Source organism: Vigna unguiculata, chromosome 7 (assembly GCF_037176805.1).
Source record: "Vigna unguiculata cultivar grain cowpea cultivar isolate G323 ecotype 2 chromosome 7, ASM3717680v1, whole genome shotgun sequence".
NCBI classification, from domain to species: domain Eukaryota; kingdom Viridiplantae; phylum Streptophyta; class Magnoliopsida; order Fabales; family Fabaceae; genus Vigna; species Vigna unguiculata.
Window position 1 is genome coordinate 30,064,128 of NC_140798.1, and position 18,337 is coordinate 30,082,464.

Here is an 18,337-nt window from a genome sequence, read left to right on the forward strand (position 1 = left end):
GTAGTGCTATAAATAATACTAACATTGATGTCTCACATTATCAAACAAGAGAAAAAATTATTACTCTTGAGAATTGTATAAGTTGTTGCACTATCAATAGGACACATATCCTTTGGTACTAGTGCAAACATTCATTTTTCATATAAACGTAAATATCAATATGAGTTTTTTTTAACACTCTCATAATCAATGAGGTGATCAATGCTTCCATTTGCTTTAGCAAAGAAAATAATAATATCAAGATGAGTAGCATCCATATGACCATAATCAGAATCACCATCTTCATAAGCAAAATATGTTTCTATGTTCTTCTCATTATTTGTAAGATTGTAAGATGCTTTGGTGTACAATAAGTACAACTCAAATGACCTTTACCACCATAATGATAATATATACTTTCATCTTTTTGTCAATATTTTCACATTTTCCTTTTCCCTTTTTCACATTATTGTGTCACTTCTGGTAACAAAATGTGTCTTTGAAATTTTCTTTATAACCATGTCCATAATCAATATCACGATCATGAAAATATAAATCAAATGTTGTTGCATTCACTTCTGGGAATGGAGTAGAACCAATTTGGACAAGTTTCATGATTTTCTATCAAAAGCTCATTGCTTTGTTCAGCCATACCAAGACAGAAAATAAATTCATAATATTTATTGCTGCATTCACTTTTGGGAATGGAGCAGATTAGGCGGATCTCATGATTTTTCATCAAAAGCTTTATTGCTTTGTCCAGCCAGTCATACATAGACATGAAATAAATTCATAATATTTGTGAAATCTCTTTTCTCAATATTTTTATCGCATGAGAAAATTAGTTGCTTAGATGCTTTATTTCTTTATTTAATGGTATCCCAATATCCATTGCATCTAAATGTATTTCAACATTTAAAATCCAATATAAGGAATTCTTCCTTGTAATATCAAGGGTCACAAATCTAAATTTTGCAACGTTTCATGTGTTTAGAACTAGCACATAAAATAATAATATTAATAATTATTATAATAATCTTCAAAATAATAATAATAATAATCACTGTCATAATAAAAATAAAAAAATAATAAGACGAAGATGAAATTTGATAAAGTCAAACAATTCTTATTACAAGAGGAAGAATATAAGATAAAATTATAAATTGAGAAAGGATTAGAAAGAGCCTGGATTGAGACACGCAGAGCACTGTCGTTAGATAGAAAAAGCTTCCACTAGTCTTCAATTGGTTGGAACATCGTGCTGATAACGCGTTATGAAGTAAAGTGAATTATTACAACCTATTCTCTCATTCTCTATTCTCTATTGTTTCTTCTCTTCTCTATTATCTGTCGTCATTCTCTATGTTATTCGCTTTATTTCATAACACGTTATCAGCACGATGCTCCAACCAATTGAGGACTAGTGGAAGCTTTTTCTCTATAACGACAGTGTTATGCGTGTCTCAATCCAGGCTCTTTCTAATCCTTTCTCAAATTATAATTTTACCTTATATTCTTCCTCTTGTGATAAGAATTATTTAACTTTATCAATTTTCATCTTCGTCTTATTATTTTTATTTTTATTATGACGGTGATTATTATTATTATTAATATTATTATGTTATATGCTAGTTCTAAACACGCGAAAAGTTGCAAAATTTGGATTTATGACTCTTGATATTACAAGGAAGAATTCCTTATATTGAAATTTTAAATGTTGAAATACATTTATATGTAATTGATATTGGGATACCATTGAATAAAAGAAATAAAGCATCTAAGCAATTAATTTGCTCATGCGACAAAAATATTGTGAAAAGAGATTTCACAAATATTATGAATTTATTTCATGCCTATGTATGGCTGGCTGGACAAAGCAATAAAGCTTTTGATGAAAAATCATGAGATCCGCCTAATCTGCTCCATTCCCAGAAGTGAATGCAGCAATCAATATTATGAATTTATTTCATGCCTTTGTATGGCTGAACAAAGCAATGAGCTTTTGATAAAAAATCATGAAACCTGTCCAAATTGGTTCTGTTCCATTCCCAGAAGTGAATGCAACAACATTTTATTTATATTTTCATGATCGATCATGATCTTGATTTTGGACATGGTTATAAAGAAAATTTCAAAGACACATTTTGTCACCAGAAGTGGCACGATAATGTGAAAAAAGGAAAAGGAAAATGTGAAAATATTGATAAAAAGATTAAGGTATATATTATCATTACGATGGTAAAGACCATTTGAGTTGTACTTATTGTACACCAGAGCATCTTACAAATAACATAGAGAATGACGACAGATAATAGAGAAGAGAAGAAACAATAGAGAATAGAGAATGAGAGAATAGGGAGCAACTCATCTATGTATTATTATTGATAGGAAGAGTCCTATTTATAGATACAATATGTGATCCATAAAGGAAACAAATCAACTTAGTTAATACAAATATTTACCATAAAGAGTAATGAATCATATGAGTAAATGTATCAAATCAATGGACAATCATTAATTCATAACAAATATAACATTTATATAAAAATTAAATTTGGTCTCAAGTTAGAGAGAGACAAAATTGTTCTATTTTAAAAAATGGGATTAAATTAAACCAAAGTAACAATATAGGAACCAAGTTGAATATAAAACATTGACACATGACACGATGTTAGATTCATATATGACACTTTTTTTAAATTAAAAAAAATCACAATAAAAAAACCTCGAACTGACATGGGGCCACTAACACAAAAAGTGCCTATAATGTCACACAGTTAACGTCTGCTAAAGATAACACAAGCGTAAAAAATGACCGGTGACATTTTTGTAAATAAAAGTGTCAAAAATGATGTTTGTCTAGCACTGCACCGACGTCACTTAATGTCGATTTCTGCCCGCCCCGACGTCAATCCAGCTTAACATTGGCCCATGAATTACCCAACGTCACTCGATGTTTGTTATTTTACTTACCCGACGTCACTTAACGTCGGGTATATGCAGAACCGACTTCTCGTGCCTTAAATAGATTTGCAACGCGCAAACATCATTGTTCCTCTTCCCCGCGAGCTCTCCTCCACATTTCGTTGGCCAGCACGACCTTCACGGGTGATTTTTCCACCATGAAACTTGTTGGGTTTTGATTTGTGTACTGATTTAAGCATTTTGAACTCATTAAATTTTGTTTTGGTCTCCATTTCACATAAATGTAGGGTTTTCTTCCCTTTTTGCACTGTGAAGCTTTGTTTGTCGATAGCTTACCCTCCTCCATCTGCATCCTTATTTTTGCTACAAGAAGTTAGTTTTTCATTTTCCTTTAGTTCATGTATGCATTTATTTTTTATATTTTTTTGGCTTTTTTTATTAGAAAAATTATGATTTTTGATAAATTTTGAATAAAATTTAGATTTATTATTAGATGGGTTGCATGTTAAAATAATTTTAATGTATTTTTTTGATTTTTTTGGCTTATTTTTTTTATTTAAAATTTTATGATAGTTGATAAATTTAGTTGATAAATTTGGAACAAAATTTATATATATTATTAGATTTGTTGCATGTTAAAATTATTGTAACTTTTTTTAACTTTTTAATATTATTTTTGCATTGTTATTTTATATGTGAAGATTTATTATAATTTTAGTTTACAATATTGAGTGAGCCTTAGTTTTCGTTTGAGATCTAGTACAAATGATTAAATTTTTAATCGTTTGTATTAAATCTTGAATTTTCTGATCGGACAGTTTGAAAATGCTTTGAAAAACATGTTACAAGAGTAAGTATTACTTTTTCTTTTCATATCATGTATTTAGTTATATTAAAACTAAATATGTTTCCAAAATTTTATGTTACAAGAGTAAGTGTCCTATATTTTATGTTTCCAAAATTTTATGTTACAACAGATTAAAAAATATTATACCCAAAAGTTGTAACTCATTCATTTACCAAGTTATTAATTTTCACATGTCAACTTATGAACTTGATATGTGATTATTTTCTCTGTCATCTGTAGTGTAACAAGCAAGAAAATTTATGGGAATGTGAGTATTATGTCATGTTTTGGATAAGAACAATCATTCGAGCTGTAGTTAAAGATGATTGGATAGAGGTAAGAATATATCTTTAAGATATTATAAATCATATCAAACTTTAAACAATAATATTCATGCATAATGAATTTGTATTATCTTTTCAGCGTTCCAAGAATCCATCACTTCTATCGGATGATACTATCCAAACACTAAGACAAGAGTGGGCAGCATATTTATTAGAATAATAAAGTTAGGCCCTAGAACAACATTAGAATTTTATTTTAAAAACTTTGTAGAACAATTTCTTGATGAAACTTGTAGTTTTGTGGTAATTGTAAAAGTTTAGACAACTTTACAATTATTAATTAAAATTGCCACGTTGTTGGAGTATGATGTGAACTGTTCTGAGACTTTTATGTTTTTCAGGTGTGAAAATTTGTAAATACAGCAAAACTTAAAAAAAAAAAAACTGCTGAAATTGACGTATGTTCTTACACTGACAAACATCAAAGGACGTCGGCTATAGCATTGCCCGACGTCATTTGACATTTGTTTGTCAGTGTAAGGACATACGTCAATTTCAGCAGTTTTTCCATCCAAATGGCATGAGTTGAACTTTGGGCGGGGATTGAACTAACGTTAAGGAACGTCGGTCACCCATATTCCGACGTTAAAAAAGTCATTTTTTTTAGATGTTAATTTTAATGTCACCCAATATGACGTCGGTATTTTCGTAGACGTCAAAAGCCAAAAATAATAAACATTATAAGGATTTTTTGACATTGTTTCTGTCCATTAATTATTTAAACAATGTTAATAAAAATTATCAAATTGAACAAAATTGACAGAAATTATGACCAAATTGAAAAAAAAAAAACATTAGAATTAAATTGAATAAACTCAACTTAAATAAGAACCAAATTTGTATTTAAACCTGCTTTTTAATTAGGTTTAATAGTATTTTTTTTGTTTATTTGCAACAAAATGATTTTATATTTTTTCTCTATTTATTTTTTAATCAATGTGCTTTCTATATTTCTTGAAAATACTTAATATTCATTCTTTTCATTTTGTTATTGGTTAAACAATAAACACATAAAAAGAGTACATGATTGAAAGATGCCAATTCATCATCTCTAAATAACTTGATCTAATGGAATAGATCACATTGAAAATTTAAAAAAATATATGTAAAATTAAGACAAAATAATAGAAAAAACAATATTAAGTTTTTACTACAAATACAAGAAAAAGAAAAACTATTAAACAGAGATAAAGAAATAAAAGAAGAAAATGGAATTTAATTTTTGTTAGGCCTTCTTTTTTCTTTTTAAACGTAGTTTTATAATTAATTTAATAAAGAAATATTTGTACTAAAAAAATGTGTTGAGACTTTTTTTTAGAGCTAAAGAAAGTGTTTTACTAGTTTTACTCTTGAATAGGTCTGGGCACGAACATTACTCCAAAAAGTGTTCGGTTGCAATAAGGAAAAACCTTTTGCAATATATACCTTGTTTTACAACAACCTAAACTATTCAAAAATTCTAAATTTTTTGGTGTTTTATAACATTAAATTCTAATTTTTCATGATGTTACATACAAGTTTTATAGCTATAGGAGGAGCAAGGTGCGAGCCTGATTTAAAAGAAAACGAGAGAGAAGACATACATGGAAACGTGCTTTGAAATTGGGGGCAAGGCGCACTGGTTAGCAGTATGATCTGAGAAAAAACCTCCAACGACGGGTGATGAACTTGTAAAAACAAGAGACAAAACAACAAAGAGACGAGGAAGAAAAACATGAACGCATCTTAGAGGAAAAAAATGAGTAAGCAAAACGAGTAAGAAAATCCTTTGTAGGGGATTCAGAGTGGCTGGAGGCAAAAAGTGGTTTGCGTGGATCAAGTAAAAATGTTGAAATTGTAATCCTGTTCAGGAGAATATAGGCTACGATCCTCTTTAAAATCATTGTCTGGTAGAAAATAATATAAGTTATGATTTTTTGAAAGAACCATAACCTATAGTTTAATAGTCAAAGTATAAGTTACGATTTTAACTAAACTGTAGCCTACACTCTTTCAAAAATTGCAAAAATGTGACAATGTTTTTATAGACTATATTTTATCTTAAAATCGTAACGTATTATGTGTAGTTAAATGCGACTTTTATACTAGTGAAAATCGAATATTTATCGGTTGAGAAATTAAGAGAAAAGTTTTAAACAATAATACTTTATTCTCACCTGTGTTACCACTCAAGCATATAAAAAAAAAAAACAAGCAAACAACTTCATCATATAATAATTATATCACTCTATCCTTATTCATTATTACTAAATACTTATTTTCACCCACATCTGTAAATACGTTAACCAAAACTAATTATTTTCCACACTCAAACTAAATTGAACTAATAAAAAAATAATGAACGACATTAGTATAAATATTATTCCTACTTCAAAATATTCAACAAATATTTTATACATGTTAATTAAAACAAGTTATGATTATAAGTTAATTTCTCTTCATGGTAAATTGATATTTAAGAAATTTTCTTAGTCAAAACTTTCCACTAAAAAAAAATTCAAATTTATACATAATTTTTGAAAAGTTTTTCAAAACTTCAACATGTAAGATTAATGTCTCTTAAATCACTAAAATTTTTTATTCAAGTAAATGAAATATAAAACTTTCGCATATAAGGTAAAAGAGAAAAAAGAGAGGATAAAACCAACTATAGAAATATAGATGTTAATGTATCTATCTATTTTTAACTATTTCCTTAAAACAATTAGTTAGTTGTTTAAATGAGAGATTATAATCCTACAATCATAAATAAAATGTAAAAATATAAAATTTTAGATAAACAAAATTATATACTAAATAAATAATGAAAATTTTAATCTATAAATAATTTTTGTAAAAATATGTTTATTTTTCATGTAATTCAAACAATATTGTTTAAGCTTAATTAAACTTTGTTCTTCCGCATTTCACTGTCATCATAATCATTACTAGAATAACAATATAACCTTAAGAATAACATGTGAAAATATAATGTAATAAATTACAAAATATATATATATATATATAAAATAAAAGTATACAATCTGATAATAATATAAAATAGGAAGGAGTTGAGTTTGTAACTTTCTAAACTAGTTTTTACAATAGTATAAAATAAAATAAAGATAAAGTAAAATAAAAATGAAAGTTTAAAACCAATAAGAAAAACTTCTTCCATAAAAAAAAGGTAAAATTTCAGTTGTGACATAAAGAGAGTGAAACTAATTATAACATGACGGTGGAAAAATAATTACAAACATTGCAAAAAGAAACATAAAAAGAGTATAACACTAACCAATTATTACAGTGGTAAAATGCTTATTATGAAATAAGTATAAACACTTAATTAATTATTTTAATTTTTTTCTTAAAATAAAAGTTAATAATATGAAGAGAAATAACTGTGACACACGTGTGTTGTATAATACACTTGATTGATATATTTCAACACATTCACCTTTTGAACACATTAATTTTGTTATAAATTATTTTAAATTTAGGAGATTGATTCCAGAGTCTTTGAGTTGAATTTAGACAGGGTAGATATTTTTTGAGAGAAAATATGTATATTCAAATGTGGTTTGTAAACGGTGGCTAGTGGCAAGTGGCAAGGTAAAAGTCTATAGAGTTTAGACTTTACCATTCTAACTAAGTTTGCTTATCAAAGACGCAAGCTAGGATTTGGTGAGGATAGGACATTTATGGTTGCCAAAACAATTTTTTAATTAGCAACCAATCACTTAAATAAGAGTTCATAAATTCTTAATTTATTTGCTTTAAATTAATAGATTTATTTCATGTTAAAAAATATATTATTTTAAAATATTTTGTTGATATTCATATTTATTTGAAAATTTTAATTAAATATTCATATTTTGATGGGTTGCAATTGAGTCTCTACTCCTAAAAGTATATAATAATTAGACTCTCTTATTGGTATTATATTATTAATGCACTTAAACATGTATTACGCATCAGTTTGTGACATTTTTTAGTTTTTTAATTTTTAATTTTTTATTATTTTTGAAATAATTTTTTTTTGTCATGTATTAAGATTATGTCGTGTCGTATGTCATGATATAGTTTAATTTTAATTTAATTATATATTTGTTATTTTTGCATTAATTTAGTCTTATTTTTATTTAAAATTAATCAATTTCGTTTTTTTTAAATTGGAAAACGAATTAAATAATACTTTTTTTGAAAGAATAAATTTAAAATTTTAAAAATTTAAAAATTTAAAAATCACAAAAAAGTCAAATTAAATAATATTAATATAATGTTGAAAAAAAAACCTAATTATTACATACTTTTTAAAAATGGATTCAATTGAGATCGACAATATAAAGATTTAATTAAAATTTTCCAATAAATACGAGATAAAGAAAATAGTTTAACATATATTATTATAATTATTATAAGTATTTAATGGTGATTAATTGGTTATTCAAGGTCTGTTAATAACATTTAATAATATTAGTGTGACTGGAGATATGTTCAACGGTTAGAAAATTGTTACAAGTTTAATTATTTTCAGTATTTAATTAAAAAGAGAAACACTTCAAAACCAAATTTTATCAAGCAGGTGTTTGCACCTTTATATTATCACCGACATCAAATAAATAAAGTATTTGAAAGAGTTAATTGATAAGCTAGTTATTAACTATAAATGACGCAGTAAACTATAGCAATACAATTATTTTTATATTTTTAAAATTAATTGAATTCTTATTAAAACTTTTAATTATTTTCTAAAAAAAATTATATATATATATATATATATATATTATTTGAACAAATCATTTTGTTTAAATTAGTTGATCTAATAAATATCAATGAAATTTAACTTTTATTTTATTTAAAAGGTTAATTTTTATTTTATAATTCTAACTACTCTTACATTAATTTATTATAATAATTCTTATTATGATTAAATTTTGGGATAATATTAGCTATTTTAATCCATAATATTGACATTAAAAGTTCATGAAATATTTTTTTTTATAATTTTTTCTAAATTTTCCTGTATCAGTTAAATTAGCTTATAAATAGTTATAAAAGATAACCATTAAAAGTAGATACAAAAGATAAAGCCACTTGTGGAGGGCTTCGCGAAGGGTAATATTGTAGCGGAAGGTTCCTGACGTATCTGTCACCCACTTTCTCCTCCATTCTTCCAACTACATAAGCCACTCCAACCCTTCATTTTTTTCCCACGTCATTTCTCTCACCACCTTTTCCCCAATATTTCTCACAACCCACTTCAACTCTACTTCTAAAACCCATTCCCAAAACCTTTCTTACTCACCATAACTTCCATTCATCATCATCATGTGTGGCGGTGCCATCATCGCTGACTTCATACCCCGCCGTGGCCGTTGCCTCGCCGCCTCCGATATCTGGCCAAGCTCCTTCGGAAAGGACGATGATTTCGGCTTCGGTTACTCCCAAACCTCAAACCAACAACCCCCCACTGTCAAAACGGCCCAACCTCCCAAAGGTTTGTGTTCTTCAATGTTCACTTTTTTTTTTTTTCTATTAATTTTTTTTATCATGTTAAGATCTTTTTGTAATGTGATTTTCCACAAACAGTTAGCGAGAAAGTTGAGACGAAGCCAGTGAAAAGGCAGAGGAAGAATCTCTACAGAGGGATTCGGCAGCGCCCTTGGGGCAAATGGGCTGCGGAGATTCGCGACCCTAGAAAAGGGGTTCGTGTCTGGCTGGGTACCTTCAACACTGCGGAAGAAGCTGCGAGAGCCTATGATCGCGAAGCTCGAAAAATCCGCGGCAAAAAAGCTAAGGTGAATTTCCCTAACGAGGACGATGAATATTCCATTCAAGCTCGTAATCCAATTCCACCCCTTCCTTTCGCAACCCAAAAACCAACCCCTTATCAGCAACAGTACCGTTGTGATCTCAATAATGCCCCCACAAATCTCAACTTCGAGTTCGGTTATGACCTGAACCACACCGGGGCATTTTCGTCCCACGTGGACTCTGTCAACGCTGACTCGGTTGTCGCTTCCGGCGACGAAAATTCAGGGTTAGCGTCGGGTTCAGAGGGCGCTCATTCGACGAACGAGTTCATGGGGTCTTGTCAGAAAGTGAACGGTTATTTCAACGGAGCAGTGATTGAGAAGGAGAAAGAGATAGAGGTGATTGAGGCTGAAGAGGAAAAGAACAAATTGCAGGAGCTTTCTGAGGAACTGATGGCTTACGAGAATTACATGAAGTTTTATCAGATCCCGTACTATGATGGACAATCTACTATGCCACCGAATAATGTTCAGGAAAGTGTTGTCGGGGATCTCTGGAATTTCGATTGACGAGGAGTCAAGGGTTTTTCCTTTCATGCATGTGTTTGTTTCTTCGTCAATACTGTCCAAGATTTCTTCCCGTTCTGCTGACTAAACTAACATCTCTGCGTTTTGGCAGGGATGGACAGAAGTGTAAATTGGGTGCTTCGGTGGTAGCGGTCTTCATGAGTTTCCAACTTCTTTTCACCATCTTATTATTAATTTATTTATCTTCTAGTTTTTGTTGAATTGTAATTTTGCTTTTGGTGGTATGTTCAAATGTGATTTCACCGGATCAATTTCAAAGTGTTTGAATTTCAATCATCAGCTATTTTTTCTTTTATCTATTTAGTTACTTGGTGGTTCTGTTGTATGCGTTTTCTCATCAATACTACTATTGCGAGAAAGACTAAGAAGAATTAAAACATTTTTTTCATAAATTTAAATTGGTTTATAAATGAATAAAAATATGGAATATTTAAAAAAAGTGTTTTGTTTTGGTTTATTTGTGTAAAAGTTATTTACAAAAGCTTATCCGAACAGGACTGAATGGTGGAATCTTGGTCCCTTGGAGAACGGTCAACGGCATGGGAATTATATTGACGAGTAATTTTAGTTGTGCGGCGAAAAGGCGTGTGGAGAAGCGATGATGTTGAGAAAGTTTTGAAATGGTGAAAGAATTAATTGAGAAAATTTGGAAATGTTGAGATTGGTATAAGATTGATTAAGTTTATTTGGTAAATAGTTTGGTGGTGTGTATATTTATTAAATAAGATTTTGTTTGGTTGATTAAAAAAAAAGTAATGATTGCGTTGTGATGGAAGCGTCATACAGCATCCTTTGGATGATTAAGAGACACATGTGGTAAAAATAATGTAGTGAATCCAGTGGCGCAACTGGTTTTGGGAAGTTAGAAGTGGGGCTTGTTTGTTGGAAAAAAGGAAATAAAAAAATAAAACAGCAGACAGCGGACACAGTGGGCGCGTATGGTTTGGGGTTAAAAAACCTGTACTTGTGTTTGCTTAGTTGTATTGTAGTAGTACCACTACTAGTTCCAATTTCTCATTGTACGAGGTAACCATACCTCACCTCTGTCGTGCTGAACGCGTTTTCAATCTAAATATTACCGGAAGGGGCTTTTTCCAAACGTTGTTCAAGTGTGCAATAAGTTTAACATAATTTAAAATAGGTATAATTAGTCGCATAATACCCAGTTTGGTGCTGAAGTTTTTAATTGGTACCCGGTTTTAAAAAAGTCTCAATTATGTATCCAAATTAGTTTCAGTGTACCAATTTAGTCCATTTTAGTTGATGCCGTTAGAAAGGTTAACGTTGATTGATACTGGTTGGTCTCTGAATTTAATTTAGAATATGTGGTGATTAAAATTTAATGACGTGGAAATTTGGGGAAGAATATTAAATATGTCTTGTAATAAAAAAATAAAAAAGAAAAGAACGAAAATGAAAAAAAGGGGTGAGAAGTTAAAAAGAAGTCGCAAAAGCATGTGATGAAGACGTGAAATTGGGGAAAGGTGAGGCAGGGGAGACGAAGTGGTGGACGATTCTTCGCGAGTGCTAGAGAAATTGAAGGCGCATTTCGAACACTGAAGTGGAGATTTGAGAGCTACTTGTCGGCCATTGATAACGAAAGGTTGGTATTGTGTTTTTTTCTGATTTTGTGATTAGGGTTCTGATGTTAGGGTTGTTTTTTGTGAAATTTTGTTGATTTATGTGTTTAGGCGCAGCCTGGAAGGCTTCCACATCCACCCCTGAATTCATTGTTTCATCCTGTGAACATTTAAACATAGTGGTCCGATAAGCAAAGCCCCAAATCGGTAAGACTAAGACCACAGTTTTCCTCCTTCAAAGAAGATAAGGAAAGAAGAATAGAGTAAACCTCATCATCTTCTAGCAGCTTCATGATAGACTGGTCCATGGCGATTTCACTGTACGTGTAATCTCTGTTGATCTACTTAACCAAAACAAACTCAGAAATTCACACCATATCTTAGCTTATAAGAGGAAGCAAACAAACTGAAATGGCATCATGCCACCATGGGTGCGAGTATGAGACCTAGGCCTAGCATCCTAATCTGCAATTCTATAGCAGCAATAGATACAACAGAAGTACTAATGCAAAAGGGTATATTGATGAAGAAGAAACTGGATTAGGGCAGAAGATACCGGAGGAAGAAGACAATGAAAATGGGGGCAAATCTCCTTTAAATGTAAATACCACGTGGAACACTGTACAATTATAAATTCAATGTTATTATTTGACACGTATCCCTTCTGCATTGCCACCTCACCACTTTTTAAACGCCGTTTCGGAATATTTAACGGTTTGGACTAAATTGGTGTACTTAAACTAATTTGGGTACGTAATTGAAACTTTTTTAAAACCAGGTACCAATTAGAAACTTCAGCACCAAATTGGATACTATGCGACTAATTATACCTTAAAGATATAACTCGTTTTCATAATCATAGACATTTTTTAAAATAAGGAATTTATTTCCTGTTGAGTTGACCTAAACAAACAAATAAAAATATAGAGGTGTAAACTTGACTTATCGTCCAATTTTAATTCACATAAAAGAACTTTTATTAGGTTTTTTTTAGGGTTAGAATTTAGGTGAATTTGACTTCTCTACAAGACTTTATATTAGTTAATTAAATTAAAATTAGTTAAATTTGATCAAGTCTATTTTGATTGAAATTTGAATAAATTCAGTTGAGTCGATGTTGACCAAAATTTGACTAATTCAATCCCAACCTAAATTTGATCTCACTCTTACCTAAAGGTTGAGATGAGATTATACAAATCAAATGTCAAAACTAGTAGGTCAAATTCAGGCTAAAAGTCGACTTGGGTTAACCATACTGAAATTTGAGATGGGTTACTCCAAACCAAAGATCGATCCTAAGATTTGACTAGAGGACAAAACAGGTCGGCCAAATTCAAAAATTTAATAATATATTTTCAAAAAATAATATTTTTTTTTTCGCTTAAAAGAATGTTCATGACCTTGGTTTATAAGATTTTTGTGGATATTTTGGTTTTACAAACCTTTTGAATGGAATATATTTTTGACCTTAGTCTATATAGACTAGAATCAAGCTTTGTAGATTGGATCAAATTAATCTTTACAAGTATAAATGATCTATTTTGTCTTACAACAATATGGTGTTTTTATAGGTTTAAAGAAAATAATTAAAATTAAAATTAAAATTAAATGAAAATGAAAATGAAAATGAAAATTTTATTTTAAAAAAATTATAAATAAAAAGTAAAATATTTAATTTTTCATTTTTATGAATATTTATCACACCGTTTAAAATTATATATTACCTATTCCTTCTAAGATTAGGAAATAACCATTTTATTTTTCTATAGTTTTTAAGGAAATAGATTTAAGAGGAGTGAATAGACGAATTTGGATATTTGAAAATTGTCGTTTGTTTTAAGGAATTTAGGGATGAAAGTAAAAAATTTTGTAAATGTTTGAAAATGATTTGATAAATGTGATATAAAAAAAATATTTTAATAAATTGAAATGTAAAATTATTATTTTGTCTATGATTAAAATTAATATACTGTTATCATCATCATCATCATCACTTTTTTTAACTTCTTAAAAAATGCATAGCATCCTTACTTATATAAACAACATGATTGAATAGGAGGGTTGCATGGTGCCTTTAAGCAAATCAGAAAAATCAGTCTCACATGAGTGACCGAAGAGCACGCTTTGATTACCTTCATGTGGCTTCCCTTTGGTTTTATCCTCTCCATTATAAGGGTCTATTTCAACATTCTCCTTTTTTAATACATTGTGCATTACACCTATGAAATGCTCAACATTAAGCAATGCACTGCAACGTGGAATTTTCAGGAAAGTTGTAGGGCATTTATGTAGAAGCACTTAAAATGAATAGTAATTACTTTTACATCTCTTCCCCACATCGAAGATCCTCTCTCCCTTTCCTCCCTCAAATCCTCGCTCACAAACATTTGCAAATCCATTGAAACGAACACACATAACACTTGTCATTCCATTTAGAATAGTGAATTTGTGGAAGTGAACGCAGTGTTAGACTTTCCTAATTAATAGGTCATAAAGTTTAGAATAAAATTATCTTTAAGAATTTTGGTGAGTAAATATAATTTTCTTTTGTATTTGAAACTCTCTCTTTTCTTGATTTTTTATGTATGAATTTTTTTTATATGTTACACGTTTTATTAATTCCATTTTTTTTTTGTTAGTCTTAACTAATTATAATGTCTTGATTTCTAGGTTTGAGTTCCTAAAAGGATTCGAAGAATTTTGTGCAATTTTTGGACTTACGTAAAATTTAATGTTAATTTTTTCTTGTATAACAAGTTTTTTCGAAATAAGAAAAGATACCTCCAAATGTTGCTGAAATAAAATTTTAGTGTAGAAAAAATTATGTGTGCAATTAATTTGTATAATTGAATGTTGTAACAACCCTATAAAACAAAAACATATTAGTTGGACAATTACTATATACTATGTGTCTCTTAAAAAAACAATTAATCACCAAAATCCTAACTTTAAATAACTAATATCATAAGCTAAAAGCTCACTTTCTTCCTTCATCACCTACAACAAATGTTTAATCTCATAGAATGTAAGGTTAAGTCAACGTAAACAAAACATAATCTCATAGCGCTATATTTAATTCATCATGTATGTAAAATAAATTCACATTCACTACAATAAAATATACTTAACACTTTATTTTATGCTAAGTTCAATCAATCAAATTGATTGAACTTAATCTATTTCAAAATCCAATCAATTCAAAATGATTCTTAACACTTCAGTTACTCAATGATGCTATCAATTTCTAAAATGGATGAGAATGGAGAAAGAAATTAAGAAAAGAAGATTAAGGAATGAGAGTTTGGGTGACAATGTGGTTTGAAAGAAAAGGAATAAAGGAGGTGCAACCTTTTCATGTTTCTATCCTTATCTCCCTCTTTAAAAATTATAAAGTTATTATTATATTATTATTTTATTATTTTATTATCATTTTCTCTTTCTTATTTCTTTAGGCACGTTACATCGACACTCATCAAATGCTATCACATTTTATGACATTTGTACATTGTCTTGGTATGCTTAAGTGTCCAAAAAAACACTTGAATCACAAGTTGTATTGCTTTAGCGTTTAATACAACACTAGAATGATATGCTTCTAATGGAGAGAGAATCATCTTTGCATCTCTCGCTTATGCTACAAGTAATTGATTGAGCTATATGCCACATGACTTGAGAGACTTAAGGTGATTGATGAAATTAATGAATATTGTTCAGGACTCCCTGAGTGATAACATGTCACTTAAGTGATATATGACCCAAGAGTATCTCAAACAACTTAAACTCCAAATTTTCGAGAGAATTCCAACATCTACCAAGGTGTTAAATCTTCTAAGCTCATCACACAATGATATTCATACATATATTACACAAAACTCTATCACAAATTTTCAATTTCAATGTATGATACACATAATAACAACTTTCATCCAATTCATACGATTAAGCAATCATCTCATTACGTAGAAGGATTATTAACTTCCTTTATTATGATTGAAGTTTGCTTGCAACCACTAACAATTGATAATTTTTCTTAAAACCCCAATTAATCCATATAAGTCTTCCAAAGATCAATCATTAACCAAATTTCTATCCATCCATATACTCTAAACTCCTCAAGCTCTTCATGACTTCAATCTAGAGGAGATTCCAACTCATGTTTGGTTAAAGAGAATGTAAAGATAGAAATATTTTAGAAAATGAAGATTTTAAAATGAACTAAAATATGAATGTTGAACTTTTATTTATAGAATTAATTTCCTATTCCTTTTAAAATTTAATATATAAAAATTTGGGTCTTCTATCTTTTAAATTAGAACACGTGTTTTGATATTGAAATACATAATTGAGAAAGCTAGGTAAAATGGAGATAGTTTGTGTCAAAACAATGTATTTTAGTGTTGGAAATTGTTTGAAATAAGTTAGAATTATTGATATTTCATTCGAAAAAGTTTTGAGGTGGTTGTGGTCTTGTTGATTCTACATATATTTTAAGTATTTGATTGATTGCACAAGAAATTCTTTAGTGTGATATTTAATATTAAGACAAAATACTATTGCTTTAGCATTTATCTAAGTGCTAAACTAAAAATATTGCTTACTCTAGTTATAACTTGTAGTTTGAGTGAAGTAAAGAGCAAAACAATATTTTTTCTCTAAGGATTTGAGCGTTCAAAGGCTCTCCTGGATGTTAAAGCAAGCAAGCAAGCAAAATATCAAATCAATTCTCTCGTCATCTGGTTTAGATCGATCAAACGTTATATATGTTGTTTAAGATACTAGTTTACAACTTGAGAGTAAATCTCTTCTTTTACTAGAGGAAAGTTGCTCCATAGAGTGTTTTACTCAAGTGATACCTTTTAAAACTTATGTTTTATTGTTTAAAGAAGTTCTTTATATATTAAAGGTATATAATGTGGTTGATTATTTGTTTAAATGAAGTTCGTTATAAATTGTGATTGAAATTTGATGAATTTAATCGAAATATATAATGGTTGAATTTGTTGAGAAAAGGAATGAGATGATAATATGACTTAGTTTGTGGATAATAACATCGAATATTGAAACCCATAAAAAAGATATTCAAGTTTCATCAATTAATAACGATCTAAATTACGTAATTTAAGATATCATAAGATAAAAATTGGTGAAAGTTATAGTACAAGACTTTAAATATGTACAATAAATTAATGTGACTAAGTTGAGTTATTGTTGATGTTTTTTTTTTTTTTAAAATTTGTATATAACATTATTGTTCGGTGAAGTTTGTTCAATACTTTCCAAATACATCACAGATAATTGATCATTTGCTGAGGGAAAAAACTAGTTATGATGTGTGTGGTTACTAGGTCTTTTTGTTGAGAAAAAAAAAAGTGTAATCATATCTGATTTTGTGATTGAATTGAATAAATGGTGGACATATATATTATTTAATTTTTCAAGGTATTGATCATTTAAGTTAACTTAATGTTTTTTATTTGAAATAATTGTGATAATTGTACTCTATACGAGAACAAACAATACATATTTTAGTACCGGTGCATTTCGATTAGAGAATAAATTATTTACCAAAATCGACAAACAATTAAAATATAAAAAATGAAATAAAAATCACAAAAATAAAGTAGAAATTAAATATTAAACTTCCCACTGCGAAGTGTGAAGATATGAAAATAAAAATATAACAATAATAAACCTTCCATTTCCCTGATCAATTCCATATAAATAATAAAAAATTATTTATTAACTTAATCAATTATTTAGGTTCATCTAATCAATTACATAATAAATATTTTAATATAATTTTTTTAGGTTATGAAAAGGAGTAATGTTTTCAAAAATTATATTACTAATATATATCTGTATACATAAAACAATTATTTAAAATTAAAGTATTAGAATAATAGATAAAATAATAATTTATTAATATATTCTTATATAATAGAAATATATAGTTAATAAAAAAATAGAAAAATTGATATTTTATTAATAGTTATATTTTATATTAAATAAAATAAATAGTTAAAATAAAAATATTTAAATTATAAATAAAATAAAATCAATTCCCTTAAATTTTAATATAAATTAATTATTTTAATATTATTTTATTTTAAAATATATTTTTTATTTATTAAATTTTATAATGTTGTGTTCGTTTCTATCTATTCAGATAGGAAGACGTGGATTTTATAGTTTCGTTCTATGGATAATTATAGTTTTATGAGAAAGAAAGGAGGAAAAGTTCAAATTTTGACCCCTTTGCAGAGTGGCTGGAATGAGGAAAAAATTGTTATTTTACCACTTTATCCTTATTCAGTTTATAACATCCATACAGCTGAGATA

At 28.6% G+C, this 18,337-nt stretch overlaps 1 protein-coding gene across 1 annotated transcript; it reads left to right on the forward strand.

The window, feature by feature from the left end:
* Window positions 1-9,272: 9,272 nt before the first annotated feature.
* On the forward strand, window positions 9,273-10,694 carry LOC114191951 (ethylene-responsive transcription factor RAP2-12-like). Its single transcript, XM_028081424.2, has 2 exons — window positions 9,273-9,574; window positions 9,667-10,694. Exons 1-2 carry the CDS (start codon window positions 9,406-9,408, stop codon window positions 10,398-10,400), a joined length of 903 nt encoding a protein of 300 aa, XP_027937225.2. The 5' UTR covers window positions 9,273-9,405; the 3' UTR covers window positions 10,401-10,694.
* The last annotated feature ends 7,643 nt before the right edge of the window (window positions 10,695-18,337 follow it).

Coding starts and splice junctions, on each gene's coding strand:
- LOC114191951 (XM_028081424.2), top strand. CDS start 9,406: ATGTGTGGCGGTGCCATCATCGCTGACTTCATACCCCGCCGTGGCCGT. Junction 9,575..9,666: donor AACGGCCCAACCTCCCAAAG/GTTTGTGTTCTT, acceptor TTCCACAAACAG/TTAGCGAGAAAGTTGAGACG.